This window comes from Dromaius novaehollandiae, chromosome 1, assembly GCF_036370855.1.
Source record: "Dromaius novaehollandiae isolate bDroNov1 chromosome 1, bDroNov1.hap1, whole genome shotgun sequence".
In the NCBI taxonomy this organism is placed as follows: domain Eukaryota; kingdom Metazoa; phylum Chordata; class Aves; order Casuariiformes; family Dromaiidae; genus Dromaius; species Dromaius novaehollandiae.
In genome coordinates this window covers 85,378,302-85,405,698 of record NC_088098.1, presented here as the reverse complement: position 1 = coordinate 85,405,698, position 27,397 = coordinate 85,378,302, and the positions used below count along the sequence as shown (strand labels likewise).

General features: G+C 44.7%; 1 protein-coding gene across 2 annotated transcripts in view; it reads right to left on the bottom strand.

The window, feature by feature from the left end:
- Positions 1-251: 251 nt before the first annotated feature.
- LOC112993831 (solute carrier family 2, facilitated glucose transporter member 3) overlaps positions 252-27,397 on the bottom strand; it is a 31,295-nt gene continuing 4,149 nt past the window's right edge. The window contains exons 1-10 of one of the 2 annotated variants that reach the window (XM_026117789.2): positions 12,194-12,471; positions 8,803-8,898; positions 6,964-7,124; positions 6,423-6,663; positions 6,065-6,227; positions 5,144-5,331; positions 4,648-4,752; positions 4,082-4,183; positions 3,585-3,788; positions 252-3,073 (exon numbers count right to left, since the gene is read on the bottom strand). In XM_026117789.2, coding sequence (XP_025973574.1) covers positions 2,858-3,073; positions 3,585-3,788; positions 4,082-4,183; positions 4,648-4,752; positions 5,144-5,331; positions 6,065-6,227; positions 6,423-6,663; positions 6,964-7,124; positions 8,803-8,898; positions 12,194-12,205 — 1,488 coding nt within the window. In that variant the 5' untranslated portion in view covers positions 12,206-12,471 and the 3' untranslated portion in view covers positions 252-2,857. Of the gene's footprint in view, positions 3,074-3,584; positions 3,789-4,081; positions 4,184-4,647; positions 4,753-5,143; positions 5,332-6,064; positions 6,228-6,422; positions 6,664-6,963; positions 7,125-8,802; positions 8,899-12,193; positions 12,472-27,397 lie in introns of those variants that run through there. The other variant, XM_026117788.2, reaches the window with a different exon arrangement.

The window sequence follows — 27,397 nt, the reverse complement described above, 5'->3', positions numbered from 1 at the left end:
GTACATCTTTCTAATAACTCCTAAGGAAAGAAGTGAGAGAGAATTTGTAAAGGTGGTATGCATGGTGGCTGAGAAAAACACACCCATTACTACTACAGTAAAGTTGCAAGCCCAGGGCTGGGCTAGCCAGGAGAGTTGCAGGGCAGAAGTTGGAGGCACTTGTGAGAGTTGTGTGGTATATCCTAGGGCTGTGAAAACAGAGTAGGAAACAGAAGATTTGCAGAGGAAAGAAACAAAACCCAAACCAGACATTTATATCTGTAGTTTTTATTTTAAAAACAAGAAACACAGTCACATACTAAGCATATAAAACCCATCTGAAATATTCACAATGCCATTGCAGAAAAAGAAAATAAGAAGAGACACCATGTGAGACAGACCTATACATTTCAGTCCAAGCCAACACACAAATCCCTGATGCACAGTAGGGAATGTTCTTACACACAGCTGTGGGGGTGGGATTTCCTAACATAACAGGTGCCCAGACAGAAATATTGCCTCTCCAGGTGCTGGAGGGTCAAAGGAAAGGCACGGAATTTGTATAATTGAGCCAAAATATGAAAGTAGGGAGAGGAAATAGTCATATATAATACCTCTGGGAATAAATACCTGGAGCAGAAGCCTGATGGAAAGCTAGGGAGAACTGGGTATAATAGGATCACATTGTGCAAAGAGGGATTATTTAATTAAGTCACAGGTAGTATTTCCCAGCAACAAATTTTGCTCATCTTTGCAATGTTTATCACTAGAGACTTTCTGTTTATCACCAGAAAGACACCCCCAACTATACATTGATGGGAAATTCTCCAACCTGCTCTGAAGCAATATGTTGTCAGGAAAGCTTGGGCAATCCATGCTGCCACAATTTTTTTGGCATTCCTCCCTTTCTGAGCCATTTTTTCTTTTACACACTTTGAAACCTGAGGGCCTACCTCTCTGTAGGGCCAGCCATGAACTCTGGCATGTGTTTGCAGGCAGACCTGAACCACTGCATTCAGAACCCGAGTTTGATTCAGTCTGAAAACACAGAACTTAGAGCAGGAGTTTCAAAGTGGACCTTCCCCTGTGCCACCTTTACACAGCTCATGCAGGCCTGGACAGACATGGCCATGGACTCTCTGTCAAGAGAGCATTACAGTCAGTGAAGCAAAGGTCTCAACCCTTGATTGCAAAGATACCTTATGCACTAATTTTTGCCTTCCTAAACTTAACTGTGATAGCCTGGCAGCAAGGGCTAGGCATATACATACTCTAAGTGGCCTAGCAACTAGGAGACAAGGCAGGAGAAACCATTATCTATGGATGTACAATTACTATGTCTCCCATAGCCCATTCAACAGAGGGTGATATTACACAGCTGCACACAAACCTACACAGCACACTGCACAATGGTGGACATTGCAATGTCATGCAAACCTTCCAGAGTCAATAGACGGGGCAAAAACATTTGGCCTACATACAGCCAACGGGCTGAGTACTATGCATCTTTTGCACTGCTAATCTAGCAGTTTCCTTTAGCTCTAGTTCTGCATCTCCGCCTTTATAAACTTATACATACCATAACTTATTACTACTGTGTCCAGAAGGCTCATGCTACGTGCCTCTGTCTAAAATTTATAAGAACAATTGCTAAGAAAATACAGCTTTGAAAAAATACTTTTTCCTTGCACATCTTAAGTAACAATCTGTATGTTTCAGACTTCATGGCCTACTATAAAACATCAATAGAGAAGCGAAAAATCAAAAGAAGGCAGAAAAAGTCACCTTCTGGTCTACAATTATCACCCTCAATCATCCCGCACAGTGACTTAAAATAATATAGAGTAACAACATCCATTTGCTGCAATACCACACTTTTCAAGTAATACTTAGGAACAATACTTAACATGGCTACCAATAAATCCCAGAGGACACAAGGATTTTGGCAGGCATGCAAACATATAGTTCTTCTCACTAGTATTCAATTCTTCATATTTGTTTCCAGCAGAGGGCAGAAATAACTTTTAAAGGTGATGTGAATAATTGGCTCTGTTCTATATACCAGCCAGAATGCCTGATTTCCCGTTAGTACCATATTTCTCCTTTACAGTTTTATTCCACCTCAGGTCTACAGCATCTTTTGTTAGAATAGCTATTTTTCTCTTAAACATCTTCTGTTTCATAATCTGTACATTTTTGTACACCATTAAAAAAATAAATATTTACAAAGTGACATACAAATAAATAAACTTAAGCAAAGAATTATGTCTTCAATCTGTCTATTAAAAAAAAAAACAATAAAAGAACAGGAAAAAAATATGCATATAACTTGGTCCCTTTTTCCTGAGGCTGAAAAAGTGCACACTGTATAGGAAAAAGCAACAAGATGACTTTTTGGTAAGTTTGTTAAATTCCAGCATAACACTGCACACAAACATACGCACATGGAGGAGACTTGTGAAGTGGGATGCAGGGGACTTATTTAGTGACTTTAGTTCACTCTACAAAAAGAGTAATTAGATTCAAATACCTAATGGTCACTCGTGCGTAAGTATGTTAATCCCAAGTAGCAAGGTGAGAAAAGCGAAAATATTGCCAGCTGTTCTCTGTTCTCCTGATGTCTGTGGCAGGGGAAGATGAGATTACCTTTGCTAGAGCACCAGGTGCCTTCCAGTGTTGAAAATGGGATCTCCCACATCAGATTGCTTAACGCTGGTGAGGCCTGGCAGAAGGGGGATATGTGAGTGGGAAGAAGAAAATAGCAGCAATCGAAAAAAAATCATCCCAGTTTTCTCATGTTTTTTTTTTCTCTCTGCTCATTCCTTTAATGACTCTCTTTGAGCACAGAAAAGAGTCAAGGAAGGGATGTGTCATGACCTTAGGCAGCTTCTTTATCAGGTTGTATGCTATTCAGTTCTACCATAGGGTTCTTCTCCACTGGTGATGTGGGGCTGGTTTCTGCTCGTCCTTCAAAGCCCCTGGAGATGTCTTCAAATGTCCTGCCCTTGGTCTCTGGCACTTTGAAGAATGTGAAGACAAAGAAGATGACCAGGAAAACGAGGAAAATGAGGAAGACATAGGAGCCACAGAGTTTCTGCAGGGAAGATAAAAGTGGGAGTTTTTAATTTGGAAAGATCGCAGACCTTAATGTAAGGTCATTTGATGTTGATAGGTCAGAATTCTAACACCTTTCTCCAGCAATGCCCTTACTGACTTGTTCTCAACTCATCAATTTTTAAACAGGTTCCCTGTGGGCTTCTGAAAAGTTTTAACATTCCGGGGGGCGGGAGGGGCAATATTTTTAAGCCTTTTAGGGGGAAAACCTTAATGTGCTAATTAAGATGGTCCTCCAATTATTTGTAGGCAACAAGCAGTAAGAGAAAGCAAATTCAGTAACAATCAGATCACAGATTCAGGGACCTCTGGAAGTCTGTAGTCCAGCCCTCGGCCCAAAACAAGGCCAACTTCAATGGGAAATCAGGCTGCTAAGGGTCATACCCAGCTACGTTTCATGACTCTGCAAGGATGAAGATTCCACAACCATTTTGGACACCTTTTCCAATACTGCAGCACTCTCACAAGTGCTTTGTACAGTGGCTCCTTACCTCTGCATAGGGGAAGAGCATTCCCACCAAGAAATTGGATGTCCAGTTGGAACAACCAGCCACTGCCATGGCTGCAGGCCGTGGGCCCTGACTGAAGAGTTCAGCCACAATGAACCAGGGTATTGGGCCAGGACCAATCTCAAAGAGAGCCACAAAGCCAAAAGTGGCAACAATGCTGATATATCTGATCCATTCCACAAGGTCCTGCAAGGAAATGAAACACAAGCAGCTGAAAATTGAGAAGTGTGGCACAGCACAGTGCAATGTCCAGTGTCACAACTTTCTTAGCAGCACTGTGAACACTGTGGCACAGTTCCTGCAGTTGGGAACTTGCACTCTCCAGTGCACGCCACTAGGACATCTCCTTCCTTTACCTCTGTGCTCAGCAATAGCCCCAGTTGTATCTGCCTTGTCCTGCAGTTCTGCCCTCTACAGCTGAATAGTCTTATAGGTCCCCTGCTGGGGTGACAGTCTGGGCAAGAACACCAGTTACTCACCTTCAGAGCTAAAGCGACAGTCATAAGGACAGCACACACAGCCATGCCACCCAAACCAACTAAATGGAGGGTCCTGCGCCCCGCACGCTCCACCAGGAACAGCTGAAAACATGGCAGAAGAGAAAAATCAATGATTTTGGCAGCAAGAGCAGAAAAGGCCCCCTGAGTCACAATGTGCACTGCACTTGTTTCTTTTACCTGCCTGTAACCCTCAGTGCCAGTGGTGACCTCAGTGAAGATCACCAGGTCCTGCTCTCTCCTTGGCATGAATGGCTCTCCTCTCTGGCTCTTGCTACTGTCCTTTTCATTTTCATCCTTTACTCCATTTCTTTCTTCTAAAATGATGACAATACCTCCTTCTCCTCTCCTTTTTCCTCTCCTTTCCTCTCTTCCCTTCCCACAATACTTTTGATGCACTCTTTTCTTTGAGCTTACAGGCCACTGACTAGCTCAACACTCTGCCACAACCTGGCTGCTTGTCTTCAATCACATCTCCCAAAAGACCCCATGCAGACTAGCTCACATGAGCTGTTACCTCTCTTACCACAAGCCCCTACTCTACTTACCGATACAACAGTGAAGACAGTGTTTACCACACCAGCTCCAATGGTGGCATACACAGGCTGTGTGATACCAGCTCTTTCAAAAATCCCTGTAGAATAATAGAACACCTAAAAAGAGAAGCAGAAGTTGGATGTGGCCACAGTTCCAGTATTTGAGAGCATGGCCCTTGTGTTCCTTGCCTAATGCCACACAGGCCCAACAGGGAGCTTCCAAGAAACGCTAAATAGTATAAAACAGCATGCTTCCAATCAAGGTTCACTCACTTGATGCATGGGTGTAATGTCTTGCCAGAGGATGGTGTGAGGAAAACAAGAGCCAATATAATCCCTAAGATGGGGATCTCTGTGTACTTCACAAAGCAGTGCCCTCCAATCGAGGCACAAAACAGAGGTCTTTGGAAGCACAGTGCTCCCACCATTAGCAGTAAGCAACTACATTGAAGTGCAAGTATAGCCAGAGATAACTGAGACCCATAGATGGAACAAGAAGATAACTCACAGCATTGATGCCTGAGAGCTGCTGGGAGAGCTGCAGCATGATGGCAATGATGATGGCTTGACGGTAGTTTGGAGAGCGGAAGAGCTCTGGCACAGTTGCTTTCTTTTCCTGGGACATTTTGGCACTCTCTTCTTTCATTTCCTGGATGTCTTGAGACACATCTTGCATACCACGGAGCTTCTGGAGAACTGGAGGGAGGAATACAAAAATGCTAGGTATAGTACACTCATGGACAGTAGGTCCTCCAACCCCTGCCCTGCTGTCCTGTTTATTTGGGGGAGGGCACACAGGGAAGACAGGACTGCCTGCAAGTCAGTGTTTGGTCCTGCTGCATGGGAAAGCCTGAGCCTCTACATGTAGCCTAGAGTCATCTTTTCCATCCAGAGCTCAATATGTCATGATCACCATGGAAACCAGGCCCAGGCTCTGCTTATATGTTACTTGTGCTCCAAACTTACACTTGATTCCTAATTCTGTTCGCACACTTGCCTTGAGAGTCTCTAGAAGCAGAGCTGAATCTAGTAGTCTGCAGGGTTAATTCTCTATGGTAGCTGGAGGAAATCCTCCAAGCTCTTTGTTAAATCTCAGCCCATTTCCTGCCATTCAGAAGGAGCTGACAGAGGTGCAGCAGCTGGTATTGCTACATCTCATAAGGCCAGGTGTGACTCCTAGTGTCTTAATCACACCAGGAGTCTGCTGGAATGCCAGGTTTCTCACACTTCCTGGCATTGGTGAAGTTAAAGGGAGGCGAGAGACACTCTGGTGCCCTCCAAGAATCACACCCTTATCCAGGCTCCAAAGTCAGTTCAGGCCTCCCGCCTTACACCAGGCTCTGAAGTCAGTCCTGGCCTCCCACTCTCAAGTTCAGTGCAGGCTAAGAGCCACAATACTGCACTGCCCCTTTTAGGGATAAGTTCTCACCTGCTTGTGCTTTCTCCTCTTCCATCTTGTTGATTAACAGGAAGCGGGGGCTCTCAGGGCAGAAAAGAAGAGCCACACACTGAAGGATTGCTGGGAGGATTGTGAACCCCAAAAGCAGTGGCCAAAGTTTTTCAGTCCCCATGATCCCCTCCAGGCCAAAGATCTACACCAAGAAATGGGGAGAAAGAAAATGCCTGAATACTCTCTGATTCCTTACCCCCACGCCAGTGAGTGTGTCAGGATGACATACTGCACCTAATGGCAAGTGCAAGACACTTAAAAGGTCTCAAGCTCACAAAACTCTCCCCTCCTCCTGCCACTTCCCCATCAGTACTGAATCCAGTTGTGACAGGCTTACCTGGGCCACCAGGATGCCAACAACAATGCCTAGCTGGTTGAGGGTTCCAAAGGCTCCACGGAGGCTGGTGGGTGAGACCTCACTGATATACATGGGTACAAAGCCAGTGCAGAGGCCACAGAAGAGGCCAATGATGAAGCGGCCAATGATCAGCATCTCCACTGCTTTTGCCATCTTGGAGAAGGCCATGAGAGTGCCACCAGCAAAGGCCAAGATGTTCACCAGCAGCATGGAGTTCCTCCTGACAGAAGACAAATGTAAAGGCTGAGGTTAAACTGGCAACATGGTGGAAAAATCATGGAGAAGGGGTAAACCTACCCATGGTCCCCATCTTGAGGGTGGTAGGAGAGCAGAGAAATTCCCATTCAGCTCCTGCCTTGGCATTACTCTCTCCATTTCTTTCTCTTTCTGCAGCCCATGCATTCTTGCTTCTTCCCAGCCTTGTCCTTCCCTCTTCCCCCTACCTCTGATCTCTTCCTCCTAACACTGCACTGTAGAAGGGAAAAATCCCCAACAACTTGGATCCCCTTTCCCAGCTTACCTGCCAAATCGATTGACAAAAAGGCTGACTGAGAAGGAGCCGATCATGCCTCCTACTGAGAAGATGGCCACAGAAAGGGACCATAGTGAGGTTAGGAGCTCTGCGGAGATGGGCTCCCCACTCCGTTGTGACAAGGTTCTGTTGAAGAAACCCTGGATGATCTGCAAGAGAGAAACCACCCCAGGACAGAGTGAGGAAAGGGAGTTACAATCCAGTAGGAGGCATTTTGCATTGGGGAAGGGAAGATTATTTCTGAGGTCAAGAGAGTTTTTTCATTGAGACAGCAAGCAAGAAGAGATGCTAAAAATTCAGTAGGATAAGGTAAATCAGAGGAGGGGAAGTGTGGAAAGAGGAACTAAAAATTCAGAAGAGTGAGAAGTTCAGAGATGACTACCAGAAAGATGAAGGACTGTTTCACTGAACATGAGGGGGGTTGGGCAAGTGATGATTAAGGAGGATGGGCTAATCTTTGGCATGTCTCTAGATGATGGTGGTGTTTTGGGGATGAGAGGGGAGGGAGTGAAAGGGGAGCAAGAGAAACACAACCAGACAATAGAGGGTAACACTCCTGGCAATGCCAGAACTGTTTCCGCAAGAGACACAGAGAAAGTTTCACTGAATTAAGCCCTGAAAAACTGAGGCGTTATCCAAAACAATCCTTCCTTGTCCCTTGCAATAGGGTGAGAAGGGATGTGACAGGGCTTTTCATGTTGCTGATTTCTGAGGCATCCACTTTGATAACGAGGGAACTTCTGCACCAGCTGAGAGGAGCATGGCCTCAGAGTGTCTTCCCCCAGCAGATGGCAGCAGGACATTAGCTAGGGAGGACACTCCACCCCCACCCGCCATGTGTATGTGACATCTCTATTCCCGGAGACAGGGTGGATGTGGTATTCGTGACTCAGTTCCTGAGAGAGGGGAACCATCTTAGTTACAAGAAAACCACGTATCTCTTTTTCTTCTTCTTCTGTCTTTTTTTTCCTTTTTTTCCTCATGGTGTAATCACGAGATGATTTGGTCAGAATACCCCAGTCACATCCCTTTTACAAGCACTCAATCTACACTTAACACATGTAACAAACAAACGAATGAAAGAAAGAAGCCTTGAGAGATGACCCCTGAGAGAAACTAGGGCAACTGTAATCCCTACAAACCCACTCTCAACTCTTTCCTGTATACTGTTCGCTACACTGCTTTTGCCCTGGCTGTTTTTTTTCTCTGAACATCCCACCTCATTCCCTGACCAATATGACAGGCCAGAAGGCTGTTTTGTCACTTGAATGATGGCAGATTGGAGTAGGGTAGCATACCACCCTTAAAATAGAAGAGCGGAATCAGCTTTTTCCTCCCCTAATGCCCCAAAGGAGAAGGGACAAGACTTCTAAACACCCAAAACAAGATGATCCCTGAAATGGCTCACATTTCCTCCACAAACCAAATACAGAATTACCTTACTCTAGGAAACAGCAGACGGACCTCTCCTGCCCTAGTCAACCCTCTGTACTCCAAATTAAAAGAATGGTCCTCTCTGCACTCTCTCTCTCCTCCCCAAAACTCTCTGGTCCTTCCTGTCCATTGTTGTAGTAAAGAGAGGGGTTTTTGAACCTCTCATTCTTTGACAGCACAAAAAATAACCATCAAACTATTAGCTGCCTGAGAGACAGCTCCTCTCTTTCTACACCTTCTTTTTCTCTCAGCTTTTTCCTGACCTCTACCCACAATGGAAAGGATGATTTTTCATCTCTCTCTGTCCCGCCTTCCCTGGACATGAGCATCTGTTCAGTCCCTTGGGATCAGCCCCTTACCCATACCCTCTCCCCAGCTTATTCTCCGTCTCACCTTTTCAGGAGCGTTGATGACACCCGTGTTGTACCCAAACTGGAGAGACCCAATGGCAGCAATAGAAACAGCATAGATAAGGGATGCAGTGATTTTCTGAGGGAAGAGAGAAAACATTTTTTTGGTTCATTTGGTTATTCATGCTTTCTACACAACTTGACTTTCTCTTCAGCACAAACAGCAGCTGCAGCTCAGAGGTGCCCAGAAACCTTTTGCAGTGCCCTCAGGGCAGGGAATGTCTTTATGTAGGCCAGTGCTTTAGAACTGCTTAGGCTTTTATCCAGTGATGGTGGCTACCAGTAAGACAGACCCTGGAGAAGGGGATACAACTGGACAGCAGGAAAATGTTCTGTGACCAGAAGTAGAAGGGCCTTCTCACCTGTCAGGAATTCCCTTTATATATCCTGACCTTCATCAACTATTGTCAGCTCACTAGTAATGAATATACTGTCTGCATTACTGGCTGTTGTTTTGGGTTCATCTGCTTTATAGAAAAGCTTTTGCTGATCTCTGGCATGTCATGAAACAAGGGTCTAACTCTTCCCCATGCCAACTGACAAGGACTCATAAATAGATGGTCTCAGGTCTGCCCATGAGCCACACTGGCAGTCACTCCTAACAATTAAAACTTGCACTCTTCAGCAACTGATCTGCGTTTTCCCAAGCTAGAACTTCCCAACCCTGCTCCAGGGCACACTGCCTCACAGAGAAGACTGCGCTGTTAACCTTCACCATTTATTTTTCTTGCCACTGTGTAATAGTTGATATTTTAAATAAAGTCCCAGCACCTGGAATTGAGTGTGTGCGAATCTTTGTATTTATTAAAATAAAAAAGAAACTGCTGAGCCCTCAGAGACGTAGAGGAAGCTTGAAGGTCCAACATGCACAAGTCCCACAGAATAAGAAATCTCAGTGTCAGTGAAAAGCCTTTGGTATTTTCTATATTTTTAAAGCCTGTGCAATTTAAGCCAACTCTGTGTTAGGAAGGCAGGGGGAACAGGTGACTCAGGAGTTGGCACTTAGATGGCCAGTGCTTGGGTTGACACTTTTTAGAAAGATCATGTTTCTGTCATAGGAGGGACTGGAAGCTTTTCCAAAACATGAGAAGTCCTTTTTTCAAGGCTTTCCATTTACTCTCTTAATGTTGGCAGGGGAGAAAAAAGTACTTCATGAGGCCTGCTGCTACAGCTGCTCTAGTCTCCTGCTTTCCTGCTTGTCTCCAGGAGCATAAGCTCCCAAGGCTGCCCAAAGTTTGGTGCCTTCTTGCAAGTAACTCTCTGCCATCATTCACACCACCTTTACTAATTTTTCAAGTATGGTGTGTGGGCCCTTCTGACCTGCACAACTCTCACACATTTAGCAGTTAGGCCTCAGTAAGCAGAAACCGAAAGAATATCTCAGAGGCAGCTTTCCCCACTATGTCATGTAGATGTGTCAGGCTGGGCTCTGTCTTCCTGCTAGGTTAGTGATGGGGGCAGAAGTGACAAGGTCCTAGATTCCTGCATGGGGCATATGATTTCCATAGTACGGTTAGCACCTGAATATATCCAAGGCAGTCTAGACCGCCTTCTCTGCCACCCTGTGAGAGGGGGAGTGACTGCTCCCCTTGTATTAGGCATAAGGAATTTTGGCATAGAATCACAAGGACCCAGCTCTTTCAAAGCACTTGGATGCCTACAAAAGGGCATTAAGACATCTAGGTACTTTTAGAGCTCTAGGTCAGGTCACCCCTTGTCAGTGAGTGTAGCAAAGCAGAGGACAAAACCCTGCTCTCCACACTTCCAACACAGTGACTTAACACAGGAGCATCTTTCCCTTCAGGACTTTGCTTTGTCATGGCTTGCAGTGGTCACAGCTGGCCTCCTTTTTCTCTGGGTGTAGCATGGGACCACAAGGCACCTGCAAACTGTAAGACATAAGCAAACTATAAGGAGGCTAGTTCTTCTGCCCTCTTTCATGCTCCCTTTTCCAGGCTGTTGCCTGTTATTCATCTGTATCACGTACCCAGTCTCATATTGCTTAGACATCACATGACCTGACCCATCCACTTCAGTGAGACAGGCCATGATCTAATGTATGGATCATTTGTTACTGTTGGCCATACCTCATTTCCCGAAAGGTGTCCAGGGAGCTCAGAAATAGTAAAACAGCATCCACTCTACCCAAAAGTTCAAAGTTGAGGTCTATATATTGGCAGGGAATTCAAACCACCACCCCTCCCTCTGACCACAGGCATCCATCAGGTACTGGCAGCTACATTTATTATCCAGGAGACACTTCAAACTAGCTCCCTTCTTTTTTACTGACTAGAATCTCAGAACAGTACAACTCGTTGAATTCAGCTACAGCAGCCTCTCTGCCCTACTTTAAACACCCTTGACCAGATGCTCTCTCACTTGCTCTGCCTCATCTTGTCACCCTGTCCACATCATCACCCTGTCCACATTTCCCATCAATATGGCGGTGAAGGCCCTGGGCTTCCCTGCTGCTGTTGTTATTTCTGTGTAACAGTAATCCCCTGTCATTCGGCACTGGGTTCAGCTGGATATTTGCTGTCTCTCTCCCTCCTCCAGCCTGCCTGCTTTTATGCCCCGATGCATTCAAACACAAGCAGTCAAACACAAGGAGTTCATTAGCTCCACTGAGTTCCACTCTGCTAGTGCACATTTCGCTCTGGGCTGTGGATGAACTATTATACCCACAAGGCTCTGTCCCATGTTCTCTCAAGGAGCATAGGGGAAAGAATATGCATTGCTTTTCTTCTTGAAATCAAAACATAGTTTTCCTATAAGCCATATGTTAAAAAAAAAAAAAAAGAAAAAACCCTTCAAGAGAAATTGCGCTTTCAGCATCATGGATCCACTGTCTTTAATCCTGGCAGAAATGAGTACCAGCCAGCCAGCCAAATATATCTCATGATCAATACAAAGAAAATATGGATAGCATCATGTGGCTAATTAGGCCACACATGTGAAAACAAATCAATCTCATGGCTCGCAACAACCCTAACCAAGCAGGCTCTCCATCTCTGCTCCCCATCTCCCAGACAGCACTTTTACTAAGTCATTCTCAAAAAGATAGCAGCTGAGGCCTGTCTGCATCATCAGAACTTCCACCTTTACAAAGACAAACAGAAATCCAACAGTATCAGAGAACAAAATGATGCTGAATCGCAACCACACGGTTCATAGGGTGACCCCTACTAAATGTTACCAGATTGTTTCCACAAGCCAGTCAAATACTTTCCAGCCATACACATAAGTATCTGTGGGAGTGAATGGTGGCAGACAGATGCTGGACAAACAGACACAACCTCACAGTGAATAATCAATGAAGCAACAAGACAGCTAACCGATCTAATGGCAGGGAGAAAGAGATCTGTAGTGATTACCTTATTATCCATCGCCTGCGACAAACGCCTTAAAATGACTCTTGAAGCACACTGCCGTACTCCCACCTCTTAACAGAGTCAGTGAACCTTCTGAGCTGCTGCGTCCTTGCCTCCCACAAAACAAAATAGCTGAGCCTCTCTCTGTAAAAAAGCACCCTCTTTCTGCTTTAAGCTCATGTATTTATGGTTGGGTGTGGGCCTGATAGGAGGGACTTGGAGGGAGGAGCTCCCTGCAACATCCTGTAATGAGAAAAAAAACATGGTCCTTTAACCTCATACGGTTTTCTGACTTCAAATTTACATCAGTGGCTACTGCAAGGTTTTTGCTGGTGGCAGTCTTCCACCAGCATGTGTAAGTGTCTGTTTTCTTACGTTTCATGACTGGAAAACTAGAAAAAGTCACTGAGTAGGGAGCTTGCAGCTTTTGTTATTTAACTCAAACATTTTGGAAAAAGTTAGAAGCATAAAAAGCAGCATTTACCACACTGTTGATGCCATGCAAATATTAACTAATGATAGAATACTAGTGATTTGCATGAAAAAAAGCTGTTTTGAATCCATAGTTAAAACAGTGAGGCAGACAGTGACAGCCACACAAAATAGCATGGGCAGAAGGATGCAAATCACTGCCACTCTTTATGGATGCTCTACCCACCTCCCAAAGCTGTAGATGAGACATACATCTGGATAGCTGTCTTTTCCTACAAAGCTAGAATTTGTGGGGGCAAAGCTTGAGACGTGACACTGCAGCTGCGTTTAGTCCCACACTTGAACCCTTTCAACCAAACTATGCTCATTTTGTGTTTGACAAGCAGTTTCATCTTAGCTCTGAGAACTCTTGCATGTTCAAACGAGTACATGCTGACTAATGTTTCATTTCCAGGATATCTAAATTTTCCAGGGAAAACTGTATTTATCAGGAAATGTCCATTTAGCCCCAACAACAGGTGAGCTTGTTTTTACCATCTTAATTTATCCTAGAGGTTGGAGCTGGCAAGCGACTCCACAGAAACACTCTTTGCTGTGTCTGCTTGAGAAGAACATCACTAGAGCTCCAGCTGGTACAGCTATATCTGGCAAACACATAGGCCTTGGCTCAAGGGACAAATGAGGAGAAGACACAGAAATGGTATGCTAAAAAAATAATTTTTGATCCTGTCCATGCCTACATAGCTTAGTAGGAACTGGGACAGATCTGTTATCAATCACAGTGTCATCATGCTGTTGTCTAAGCTCTTTGCGAGCTATATTCTGCCACACAGCTGCTTTGTCAGGTCTGTCCAATTTTCAGTTCAGTGGTGCTGCCCTGTAGAATCTTTCCCCTACAAGTTATGCACCACATCTCTTCCTTCTGCATACTAATTCCCACAAATATTAGTGAATCCTCTCTCATGTTTCTTTCTATTTTGCCTGAAGAACAAATTCTTCAGAGATAAGAGGAGCATGGACAAGGAGGATTATTTTGCAGTGTTTGCATTTAGAGATGATTTTGTGCTTTTGTGCTGTTGTGTTTATAACAAAAGACTATTCAGAACAAAAGAGAGAGAAGGAAGGCCAGCATGGGCCAGATGCTTCCCCCACAAGCCATGAGTAACTTTCATTGTTGAGAGGTGCTGAGAAAGAGTGGGAAAAAGGAGGAAAGATAAAAGAGAGAAACAAGAGAGTGGCTGGGGGAGGTTGGCCCTTAGACAAGAGGAGGCTAAAAAAGTGAGAAGAGAAACAAGGAGAGACAGAAGGCAGAAGACAAAAAGGAAGGAAAGGTATAATGAGGGGAAGAAAGAAAGAACTAAAACAGAGAAGAAGGACAAGGAATAAAAGAAAAAAAAGAAGGAAAAAAGCAGCAGCAAACCAGGAGAGAAAAAGAGATAACAGTTGAATAGATAGAAAAGATTAACAGAAACAGAGGGTGGTACCAGACAAAACTGCAGAATTGCCTGACTAGGAGAGCGCAATCACAGCATTGGACAGGTCATTTCATTAGACTAAAGTCTTTTTTACCTCCGCCCTTTATCATGGTGAATGCAAGTTGGTGATAATGTCTCTGAAAACTTTCCTAATTAACCTAGTCAATTGGTAAGATCACTACAGTCAAAGCGTTTTAATGCTTTAAGACTGATAACACTGTCTTGTAAATGGGAAGTAATTCTTTCGTTAAAAAAAAAAGTTCTGCAGAAACCCATGTGCTGTGGTGTAAACCACGAAAAGTAACATCATATTGAGAAGGCTGTTTCCTGAACCCAGCTCTGTGCTACGAGAGAGACGTGACAACTCCCCGAAAGTCATCTAAGGTTTCCTAGTCCCACTTCCTATAACACTTCAGGCATTGTCCTCTTCTTTTGCTCTAATTGGAAGAGGACTTCTGCCCAGCATCTAGGCCACAAGCCTACTTTTTTCTGATTGATTGTGCCAGGGCAACCAGGCTTTCTAGCAAAAAGTCTTTTTCCTGTGCTGTCTATCTATCATTTCTTATTCTAAGATTGGTTCACATCTAAGAACAGCACTGAAGTATGTGTTCATGACTCATGGAGAGTGCTGTAAATGTATTGTTTTCATAAGCAATCATTGCCTCTTACAATCTCTCTCAGTCTCTGCCTCCTTTTCTCTGAAATGTACAGAAAACAAGTGAATTATGTCTGAAGCTGCTCCAAAGCCCAGTCCTCAGGACTGGGACGTTACAGGGACTGTGGAGGTGGGAGGCACTAGCAGAGCTGTCGGAAGCTCAGGCCTGAGCTAGCAGGAGGTTGCAGGGCAAGAGGGAGACGCTTTTGGCCAAAATGTCCTGTGGCATTTTTTTATATATCAGCCACTGCATCTCTCTGTAGTTTTCTCCACCCTGAGCAAGAAACTGAAATCGAGGGGCAAAGGAAGAAAACAGCCTGACTAATAAATTTTATTTAGACACATCAGCATAAGTAGAGAGCAAACTGTATGGAGGAGTAAAATTTAAAACAGAATTTTCTAGCACAGGCCTGATTAGCAGCATAGCAATAGGAAAATACACACAGTTCAGGAAAGTGGTTGGGTTGGGGGTCAGTTCATGAAGAGGTGAAGAAAGGAATAGAAGGTATCAGATAGAAGGAATCAGTGAGGCTGCACCCCATTCTCCTTTCCCTCCTATTTCAGAGGGTTGATCAGCACAGGCATAAGGGGTGGGCTTGTTTTTGACAAATCTTCACAAAATTAGGCCTTACTTCATATTTCTTGAGAAAATACTATAGTCAGGAAAAAAAAGTGATTTTTTTTATGAGGAGGAAAATAATTTTTCCATGGAAGATATAAAAAGAATACCCCATTAGTACAGGTGGAGCATGAAGTTAGCCAGACAAAAGGATGATGGGAAGTAAGTTTGACAAATTCAGCTAGACAATGTTTTTGGCAATGCTGCTTAACTAGCTGTAACGCTGTAGTCATACAGAGACTGACCAGAAAGCACATGCTGGCTTACAGCATTTTATGCTTAGCCCAGTCAACCCAGCACAAAAGTGATACGTAGCAGAGGCATGCTGTCTGCTGGCACATGGATCCAGACTGTGCTGGGAGTGTTCTGCACTCCATGGGATGGGGTGGAGGCATTTCAGGAAAGTGAGGTGTCTTATCTCATGTCCCCTTTTAGGCATACTTCTCACACCCCAGTATTAATAACAGAAAGCTACACGCTACACACGCTGCCAGTATATACACACACACACTGTGCACACCCACTACACACACACACTCCCCAACAAATACACACATTAGACATTGACAAAGCAGCTGAGACACACAACTGAGCACAAGCAGAGCTGCAGACTTACAAATACCATTTCTTCAGCTATTGCTCATGTAGCCATGTTCTGCTCTGCTCCCAGGTACCTAGCCTGAATAATCACATTACTTTTTTAGCAATTGCCTGAAGGGTTACAGGTTAGGAAGGGGAGAGCAGAGATTGTGAAAAATGTCTCAGTAACATCATATGTGATTATAGCAGCAAGAGTCACAGGAAAAAACAAGACTCTGGCCAACCCACCTCTCCTCCCTAGCCCAGTTCTCCTCACTGCTATAGTCTAAAATTAGCTGCTGTTGAGCTGGCAATATTCAGAGATGGCAGGATTCAAGCATCCCCTCCCCCTTTAGTTGACTTGTCTCACTCTGTAGGCTAATAACGGCTAAGCCAGTGTAGCACACAGGGGTTTATTATTCCTCTCCCAGCAGGAGATGCTTTGACTTATCCCGTGGCAGTGCTTCCCTCTCCCCTCCCACACACACCTCTCCCACCTCACCTTTGCTGCTCAGCAACAAAGAGCTCAGGGAGCAGCCCATGTATTATTACAGGCAGGATGAGAAGAGAGGTGATTTGAAGGGTGCTCCAAAATACAGCACACTGCTCCTGGGCTGCGGTGTTACTGCTGAGAATTCCCCAGGCACAGAGACAAGTTTAAAACCATGCCTGGGAAGAGCTACCTTAAACAGTCATTCCAGCTCTGCAGTGCCAACTCTTGTCAGTCCATAAGAAATGCGACAGAAAGGAGCTTGACAGACAGCCTTGTCCTCCTATCCTGGCAATTCTGTCATTTGCTCCCTCAGAAACGAGACACAAGCTTGGGGGGTCATTTCCCCTTAGCTGACTCCTCAGATCACAGTAGGCTTCCTCCCTCTTGCAAAATTCAGGCCATCGGTGCTGCTGCTGGCTTCACTGCAGCTCTGCTCTTTCAATGGAAAAGCCTCTATCCGGCCATAACAACAACTCTCAGGCCTATGTCATCAGTTCTGGAAAATACTGCCTGCCCCATGAGGGGCGGGCATGCTGTAGCATTGCCAGGACTGCGGATGGCTGCACAGCCTAATCCCCACGCAGGCTGTGCCATGCGCGAGCCCACCACCCGTGCATCATGCATCGCTCAAGTCTGGCTCAGGCGGGCTCTAGAAACAGAGTTGTATGTCAGTGTGAGTGCGCAGGCGGCAGGGAAGGATGCGTACGTGCAGGATTCATGGCCTCCACAGGGCACTCAGGGGCTCCTCCACCCTCTCCCCCTCAGACACTTAGATCTGCAGTTACTCTTGGCTTACATGGAACCTCTTCTGGGGGAAGACCATGCATTTCTGGCTTCATGCTATGTCTCCCCCTGCCTCTCTCTTCATCCCCCCAACCACACTGCCCTTTGTCTTGCTGCACTCATGCAAGCACATCTTGCTCATGCACAGCTCACTCTGGGTGTTCCTCACACCCTTCATCCACCCCCAGTATCCTTCTTAGCACCCTTTCATGGCTCATGGCTTCCGCTCCTACACATACATGTATATGCTTGCCTACAGCCATCCTCATCTTTTTGAAAACTAGAGTGCTTGCACTCAAGCTAAAGTAACTGTGCAGGGCGTTATGCCTATGACTGGTTACATTACTTATATGAGCATGTGAAGGAATCTCTGGGGCCTATATTATACTTGCATTTCCATATAAAATGTTATTATCAGTGTAACTTTATGATCTGATTCATGAACAGATATGCTATGTGTGCTAGTGCATGCTTTTACAAATATTAATGTCTGAGTTTACCAGTGTATGAATTCATAATATCCAAATGTGTACATGTATATCCCTTTATGTCCATATATATACACAAGCTTTTATTTCCGAGTATATATTTAAATATCTAAAGATGCTTGCACACATGCTCCTTTACCTACTTTGTACATAAAAAGCTATGTACATATGCATGTGTTCGTATGAGTGTACCCACAACATATAGCTGTATTTCTGTATGTTTGCAGATCTGCAAACACATTTCTGCATGTGTTGTGCTTGCTTATATTTGTGTGTCTATTGTATTCGTTTATGTGTATGCATGTCTGTGTACCTGCATTCACCTGTTCCCCCATGTGAAAGCCTGTATTTGTGTTGTTTATTCCTCCCGGAAACATACCAATATTTATACTTCTGCAGCTACACACAAGCAATTTTCTGCCCTAGGGCATTTACTTTGGAATGTACAGTTTGTCCAAAAACAAACATTAACATTAGCATTAACATCAACAAAAATTAAAGCAAAACAAAATCATACACAGAAACTTTTGTTGGCAATGAAGGAGGTTTTTTCCATAGTATTTTGTTGTGCTTCTCTCTTTGCAGTGATAAGGTCTCAAAACCCGGAAAGAGAGAGAACTTGAACAGCAAAGATAAGAGTTTGGCTGAATGCATTAAGGAACTCAACATTATTAACCAAATTCTCAAAAGAAATCTGTACTTTTCCAACAAGATGTGAAGGGCAATGCTTTTGATATTTTATATCGCCATTCGCAACAGGTAGGCCACAACTACTTTGCTGCACAGCTCCCCTTTGGTTTAGCCTCTCCCATTAGAAGACACCTTAAGAGTTTCCTCTATGCATTATCTTTCTTAAGCTTAGGCCAGAGCAGGATGTAATGGTTTCTCCCTTTGAAATTCTGCATGTCCACTTTAGAAACAGGACATTTGAAATAACCGGGAATTCAGTCATCCCTGTTATTTCCGAAGAGGAGTTGCCATACAGGTGCAGACAGAATACTAACCTAGTGAGCATTCTCATCTTATTCCAGATACAACCTCTTCAAACCAGCTTCAGGAAATGGTGTACAAGTTCTCATTATCAATAGACTATCCCAGCCTTTCCTGTAGACAGTAGTTTAGGAAACAGAGTAAGATATGGGAAGGTTACTTCAGCCCTGGCTTCTCACAAAGAGAAACAATAAAGAGTAAGATAGACGCATTAAATGTGACTAGAGGTTCTTGGTACTCCAAAGTGGCAACTTCCAGCAGAGGTTGCTGCAGGAATCATATAGGAGCTGTGGCTGTTCTGGCTCAGGCCTCTCACAAAGAACAGCTTGAAAACCAGAAAGGTACAACCCTGGCTGCATGGCCTTCCTTCTTGCAATCCGTGTTACTCCAGCAAAAGTCTTCCCCCCAGAATATTTTGTTTACTCCAAAACAGCTCTTGCTGTGGCCCTGTTTCTCCATAAGGAATAGGCCAACAGCTGTGAGCTCAAGGACTCCCTTAAGAATAGGCTTATAGGTTTAAATTTTTTCAGTGTCGAGAAGCTCCAGAGCTGAGTTCCCCAGCGGTAACACAGATTATGGGATAACTGAGAGGAGACAGGCTCAGTGCTGTTCTGTGGCTTTTGCTCTATGATCTTAGCAAAGACCCTCATAAAGCATCTAGGCCACCTGTTCCAACAAGGGCTTCACTCATGGAGAGAGAATACTTAATTTAAAGGATTTGGGAGATTTGTACAGGTATATATGGCACAAAACCCACCACCACGATTGGCTCCAAACCTGCTGTGGTCTGCCTCTGCAGTCAGGCAGAGGACAGTGTTGTTCTGAGAGGAAGCCATCAAACATCTTTTCAGGAGAGAAAGTGCTTGGGCTCAGGTCAGTGCTTCCCCCAAGATTTGTTCCAGTTTAATTGACCAGGTGGGAACAGGGTGCACCTTGTTTGAAAGAGATTATACTCCTGCATTAGCTCTCTTGCCAAGTCTCTTATCACTCTGCAAACAATATGAGTATGGGGAAATGGACCTGGGAAAGCTGAGGCTGGATGCATGAGGAAGAGTGTAGATTCCTCTGTTGATGACACAGATAAGTAGAGCCAGCCATTCCCCAGCTCAGAAATTAAACTAAAGAAATCAGATGACAGCCCCAAGATAACAAGGAGCCATAACACAGGCACTATGTCCTAGCCAGTCCATTAACGCAGGCTGCTGACAAAGTTACAAGAGTGCTAACAAGGGGACACACAGAAGGGAAAATATCCACAGGGTAAGACCGAGGAATCCACCCAGTCTTTAATTCCGGTATCCTCAGCCAGGAGTCTTCTCCCCACTAAGTACCATTTTTAAACATCAGTAGTTCCCATGCTACAAAACTCTGCTGTAGGCAGGGCTAGATGCCTTGTTAGTACCTGCCAGCTAGGTGCCTTGGTTTTGGCATGCCATATAACTCCCCTATAGCTAATTCTTGGCCTCTTCCTCCATCTGCACATTCTCCCTGCCAGGCTGTCTCTCTTCTTTTTTTCCTTTCTTTCTCTTTCTTCAAGTCTCCCTTCCTTCCCTCTGTGGTTTCTCTGTCTGTTGTTTTCCCTACTGCTGTGTCTCTTCCACTCACCATTCCCTCTCAATATGTATTGCCTCTTCGGTCTTCTACTCAGCTGTGGCTCTTCCTTTCCGTGACTGTACTTCCCCTCAACACTCCTTCCCTCCTCCTTTTTCATTGCCTATGCCTCCCTATTCCTCTCTCAGTCCCTGCAGATGTACTCCCTAACTTCCATCTTAAAGTCCCTTGAGAAAGGATGCTATGGTCACTATGGAGTTAAAAACATGATGGGGAGCTGCCCCTCTCTGTCATTTGATTACTGCCACCTCCCTTTTGGGAGACAGGAGTTGGCTGGACAAAGCTGTGCTGGCTCTTCGTGCTAGCTCTCACGTTCTCAGCCGGGTGAGTGCAGCATTCCTGCTCACAGCTGCAGCCTGTGTGCCTATAGCTGAATGCAAGGCAGCAGGGAGGGAGGCCAGGTAAAGCAGGCTTTTTGGCAGATAGAGCTAGTACCACATGTGAAAACCTCAGAAAGATGATTGAAGGGGATTGATATGGTGAGTGACTGCTTTTTTTTTAACTAACATCCAGACAGCATTCAGCCTCATTATCCTTGTGCCTCACTGCTCTGCAGAGGCCCCTGAGTCCTTCACTCTGCTAATGTGTTCCTCAAAACTGGAATGAGGCTTCTTGACCTCTCCTTCCCACAGTGTACCATGGAGTTAGTGCTTCTCGCTTCAACAGCACCCCCTCCCCCGCCACGCACACGCGCGCACGCACGCGCACACACACACATATGCCTTCCCTGCATTCCCCAAGCGGTTATATTTCAAAGGAATCAAACACCCCACAGCAGTCAGTTCAACAGACATCCTCTCTAGGAAACTGAATTTCTGGCAATGGAGAGAGTATGGGAAAACCGTAACAGTGAAATTTGTAGGAAGTAAGAACAAGGAGCAGATCACTCCAGTAGAGATATCCATATCACTCTCCACTTTTAAAAAATAAAAGAAGTGTCAGCAAAATGCTCTAAGAGGTGGAGAAACGGAGATGAGGAATGGGCTAAGAGAGGTAAATCCTAAAAGCAGGGCTAAGTGTCACACCAGATAGGCAAAAGTAGATGCAAGAAAACAAAGCGCTTAATCACCAAAGAGGACCTACCTGAGTGAGAGGGAACATGGGAACTTAGGTGTGAAGTCGAGGACTTTGCCTTTAAGCTAAGTGTCCCCAGCTGAGAGACTGCTGGGCTATTCCTGGGTACAGCCAGTTGGAACCGGAGATAGAATAGAGCAGATATCTTGCCACATCCTCAAGTTTCATGGGATCATTGAACAATATGTGAAGTGCTCCAAAATATGTCACTAATTACACATCCCCCATCCATGAGGCATATATGCTTATACCCCACTTCTGCAGCACGGTAGGATCTGAACACCTCTCAGCCTTTATTTTTCACAACACCCTACTGAAAGGAGGAAAGATCCTTTTTCAGATGTGGAATTGAGACAAAGGCAGACTAAAAGTAGATTCCAGACTAAGATGCCACAATGCTGACCCCTGCAGCATTAGCAGTTTCTTAGCTCCTGAAATGGAAACCAAGAGACCGGAAGAATAGATGGCTATTGCTAATAGGGATCCAAAAAGCTAATGCCCAAGGGAGCTGCAAAGCAAAATGGCCTAGAGGAAATCAGCAGAGCCCAACACTCTCCAGCCCATGGTGCTTTACTCAGCACTGCTGGGAGCTGTCTCCCTCCAGAAGGGACCTGCAACCTTTCGTTTGCTCTCATGTTTTTCTTTCTGAACCAAAGCTGTCCCCTCTCTTTACTTCTAAAAAAGTAGCTACCAAAGAATCTGCTTTCTTCCTATTGACAGAGTAGATCTATGATTAGTGTACTAGCCTGGAACATGAGATACCCATGTTCAATTTCTTCTTTAAGGGACCTTTTTTCTTTTTACTTTCCGAGACATGATGTTCATGGATCCACAAGGTGCTAATAAACCTACTCACAGTGCTATTTTTTTATGCTTGCTTAGGTCTCATAACTACCTATGGTAGTCCTTAAAATGTACAGATGCTCTGCCTACACTAATAAGTTCAAACATGCACAATAATCCACACAGGAACATTTAACTTACAAGTATAGATATGGCCAAAAAATGACTGGAGCAAAGGGTAGAAGCCAAGATCACCTGCTGTCTGTACATGTGCCAGGTAACCAGTAAGGCAGGAGACATGCAGCCTCATCATTGATTTGTGGCCCAGTACATCCTTAATTCTTCTTTGCATGGGGATGAAGAGTGTCCCACTGCCTGACCTAGAATGTGCAGTTCCTAACTTGTTAAGGCCTCTACCACTCCAGTTATCTGCAGTGGCGAGAAAGGCTTCTCAAGGAGGCTTTTTTAAGAAGTAGCACTAATTACCACTGCATTTCATGTGGTGTCTGATCTAGTAGGCATAAAACCAGTGTTTTCAGAAATAACATCATGACAGAAATTTGCTTTCAGTGTATGACAGCCACTGAGTGTGTTTTTTCAGGAACACATTTCATGGTTTTTAGGTGTGGTTGCCTAAATGCTGCCTATATCCCTCGTCAGGTTACTAAACCTCTGTATTGAAATCTGGTTTAAATAACAAGCACTGCACAGCTTGTTTGTTGTAGAACAAGCAGCTGAACAGAGGGTGGGTGGACTGTGATGTTGATGTGGGCCTGGGAACTTCTCTCTCAAGGGAGGAAGTTGTGTGCATAGGGGTGTGAGATGGGAGTACAGCCCATCTAGACCTACTCCTTAATTCCTCTAAGTTTCCTGGTACTATAACCCTTGTATCACTCCCTTTCTGCAACTTTTAACTCTCCTCTGTCTTTCTAGATCTTCTCTTATAACACAGATAGTGATTGAGACATAGAAATGGAAAAAGGTATGAAAAAAACTGAAGCAAAAGATAAGGGAAAGAAAATATCTGTCTTACAGAAAATGAGGTGGGAACAGGTGGAAAAAAGAGAGAAAAAGATGAAAAAGAAGAGGCAGGTTAAGACAGTAAAAGAGGAAAAGTATGACAAAGGAACAGTGTGAAAGAAATAGTTGTGTGAAAGAAAGGACAAGAAGGTAATAAAAATGAAGAAAAAGAGAGACAGAAACAAAGACAGAAAGGGACAGCTGATTTAGAAACATTTCCCTTTCTCAGTAGGTTACATTCTTCCCACTTTCAGAATGTAACTTGGTAAAAGTTGCATGACGGTGTAAGGGAAGGATGTCCTTGCAGCTTTTTTATGTGAAGTGAAGCAATTAATGCAGCATTCTGAGCAACGGGGGCAGAAAACGTACAGGGTTGTCTGCAGAAGGATTTTCTTCTTGGTTGTTTGCTTGCTGCTTCAGTGACTCAGTAACTTGCAGGTCTTCAAAGATTCTCTTGGTCAGGAAATACCATCTGCATGTTACACTAGCATGATCCATAGTGTTAGCTGCAGACTCTATGCAGTTCTCTGAGTGTCACGAGGGAGCAGGGCACCACAACCCTTCAGCCTAACCAGTGCCAAGAGTTCAGGTTTCCCTGGGAATTTGGGACCCTGAGCCAAACCACCTTTAACAGGGCCAAAGACTTATCAGATGACACATTCTTCAGTCTTTCAAAAGAATCACTGGATCAGAGACAGAGAGGACAATATCCTAGTTACATGGGGCCCTAAATCCTGAAATGACCTAACAGTACAGTGAAGCCCAAATTTCCATAAATAACAGATTTATCTGCAACTGATTCCTAACCAAGTGTCAAAGCAAGATTTCTGGGAACACCTTAGTCTGTGGGGTGAAATGTAGTAGCAAAATACATGTGTGACACTTACTGCAGTTACCCAAGCCTCCCTGAATCCTATCCCATCTTGTGCAGGGCTCAGTGGAAAATCTGGAATTACTTGTCCATGGCAGCCTCCCTCCTGATCCTTCCAGAGTTTACCCCATGGAACTCAGAACATTGCAGAAACTAATGAATGAAATTACTGCTGATTCTCAGAGCCTGGAGCCAGCCAAGCATGGATTATTAACAGCACTAATTGGTGCTCCTAAAGGATCTAGCTGAAATCAGGATGACACCGTAGAAAACACTGTATATAAACAGTGAGACATTGCCATGTTCTGAAGATCTACCTCAAGACCTACATCGATAAAGTAAAAGATTTAGTATTAACTCTGTTTTGTAGATGTGGGAACAAGACCTGGAGTTACATGGTTTGGCTCATGAGAAAATCTATGATGGAACCATAAACAAAACCCTAACATCCAGAAACCCAGACAGCAGAGATCCCTTTCACCAGCTAGACAATCTGTGATCATCCTCTGGACTATACACAGACACCATAACAAAGATAGCTCAGCTAAACAGAGCCACTACAATTGTTGTATTTCCAATATGGTTTATGTTCATCCTGGATCCCATGCTCTTTTTCTTACTTGCAGCCTCTGGCATCAAAGAATAATTTGTTGGGAACTTAGAAAGTATGGTTACGGATCATAACCCCTCACTTGCCTGCTGGGAATGTACACAGCTGACGATATCAGTAGAATCAACACATTAGATCCTATCCATAGTGCAGTCAGTGTAATCCAGACCAGAAGCAAGGAAATGTCCCATAGAGTCACACTCCAAATTTTTGTGCTTTAATGTCTGGGAAACTGATGCTCCAGTAATGCACTGAGAAAGCAGTTTAGGAAGAAACCCAAAGAAACTCACTGGTTGGTGTTATGCACCAGGAGAAGTCAGGGTACAGCCTTTAGGACACTGCTGCACAGAATGTGAAAGTATTGTCCTGAGTGCCTACGTAAGAACAAGGACTTTTTACTGAGAGGAGTAAGAGCTCAGTAGTGTGACATTGCTCCTAAACTGCTGTCAGCAGGAGACAACCTGTCATAGACAGAAACAGACAAAGACTGAAGAATACATACCAAAAATTTAACCTATTCGTGTGGCTTTCTGGCCTACTCTCCTCATAGGATCCTTCAAAAGGCAAAGCCAAATCTTGGCAGGTGGCTTGTAGTGTAGTAAAAGACCTGCTTTGACCCCAGTGACAGGGAATGGACATCACATGCTCAAATACCATATATCCTTTTTGTCTCTAACTTTAGCTCCCCAATGGCCTAATTTCTGGATGTGCTGTAAACTGTTATCCTGAAGCAGGTTTAAACGAGTTCAGTATGCTCTGCATAGAACAGCTGTCTCATCCTTCCAGTCATCAACTGGTTATGTGGCAACAGGCATGGAAGCTGAACCTGCCCAGTCCCTTCTGTGGGACTGCCAGCTTTCAAGCTGCAAAGATGGTGGGGGAGGTCAGTTTGGGTCCTCTTTTTGCTAGCTTAAAAAAAGGCTTTGGTTATTCAGAGAGAGGTGTGGTTGACAAGCACTCATAGCTCTCAGGCAATAAACTGTGTCCACATCCCTTGGCAGACATCAGGCTTTCCAGTTCCATTCTACTTTCCTCCTCTATCACATGCTCAGCTGGCAGGCAGTCTTGTTTCCAGTTCCCCCAAATATATGAAAGTGTCCAAGATATTTCAGTGGGGTAACTCTACAGGCAGAATCCCTGATATTGGGATAGCTTCTCTTCCAAATTCCCATATGAGGTTGACTTGTAAGGTAGACAGGCTATTATTTCCTATGCTATTTTCCACTGCAAGTTTCCATAATAAAATAGCTTACCCTTGTCTTCTATTCTATCTGTACCCCTTTTGGTCAACCTTTAGGCAGGGAGACACAATCAGAATAGGAACAAGCACACACATAAAAGAGAGTTGGTGGCACATTAAGCAGTGGGAGGAGGACACATGGAGCAGATGTGGATTTTATCCATGGAGGAGGAGGATCTTATGACTGCCATGACTTCACTCTAGCTTCTCCCCAGCTGGAAAGATGCTGCAACATTTGGCAGCAGTCAGCAACATTTAACTATTGTGTTGCCCCCTTTCTATGCTCCCGTCATCCCCACCATGCCTGCAGCCTTGGAGTCCTGCCAGAGCTGCCCCACATTGTGACCTACCAGTATGAAATTAAGATAGCTCCACAGCAACTTAAGTGACAATAAACTTACTCATTTTCGAAAAGAACAGGAAAATGTACGTCATCTACCCAGTCCCATTGCACAAAACATGTGAAGAGGTTATTACAACCTGAAAAAAAAGTAGATGTAGGCTAACCACCCCAATCCAACATAGATAGGCCTCAAACTCCTCACCCCAGTCAGATACCAGTTCCGTCACTCCCACCTTACAACAGCTTTCCTGCAAGTCTCTTGCCTTGGGGCCTCCTTCATGCATCCTTGGGGCCTCCTCTGCCTGCAGTATCCCTCTCTTTTATGCAGCTAGGTAATCCTTTTGAAGGTACACTGTTATGATTTGAAGTCTTTTCCCTCACCACCTGCCCTATGACATTCTCTTCAGCTCTCCCCCTAATTCCCAGTGACATACAATTAATTGCCCTTCCACTTTCCAAGCACTTTCCTCAGGGCAACCCCTCCTGCTCTGGAAAATGTGATACTGATATCCCCTCAGGAGTCTTACCTCAGGTGACCTGACTTGATTTCCAGCCTCTAAATAACCTGTCAGTCCCCCCTACCTTTACCTAGGAAATCAAGAAGGTGGAAGGCAGTATGGCAAAAGGAAGAGCTACCTCAGAGTCACCACATCAGCGGTGCTGTCCACAGGACTTCACAACCCTTTGCTTCTAAGAGGTTCTCTCCCACTCCCTTCCCCTAGGCTGAGGGAAGGAGGGACTGCTCCCTTTGTACCTCTCCTTTAAGAACTGGAAGGAAACCTGCACTAATAACTTTGTCTCCCTTTTCAAAGCCAGTGGTTGCTGTCCTGGCAGCCCTGCTGTTTGCTGCCCAGCCACCACAGTGACCAAACAGAACAGTTTGCCCTGGTGAATAAAAGGCCAAGGGAACTGGGATACTGCTGCACTGGAGACAGCAAACCAGGCTCCAGCGCTGCTGGGTCTCAAATCTCATCAGAGATCAGATCTTCAGGACCTCTTCCCCTTTAGCCTTTTGCTTGTTCCTTACCTCCTTTCCCCTCACATACGCTCTCTTCTTCACCCACTCTCATCACCCCTGAGCGCACTGGTAGTGGTGTTGCCATGGGGATGTTATTGTCAAGGCAACACAAGTAGCATATGA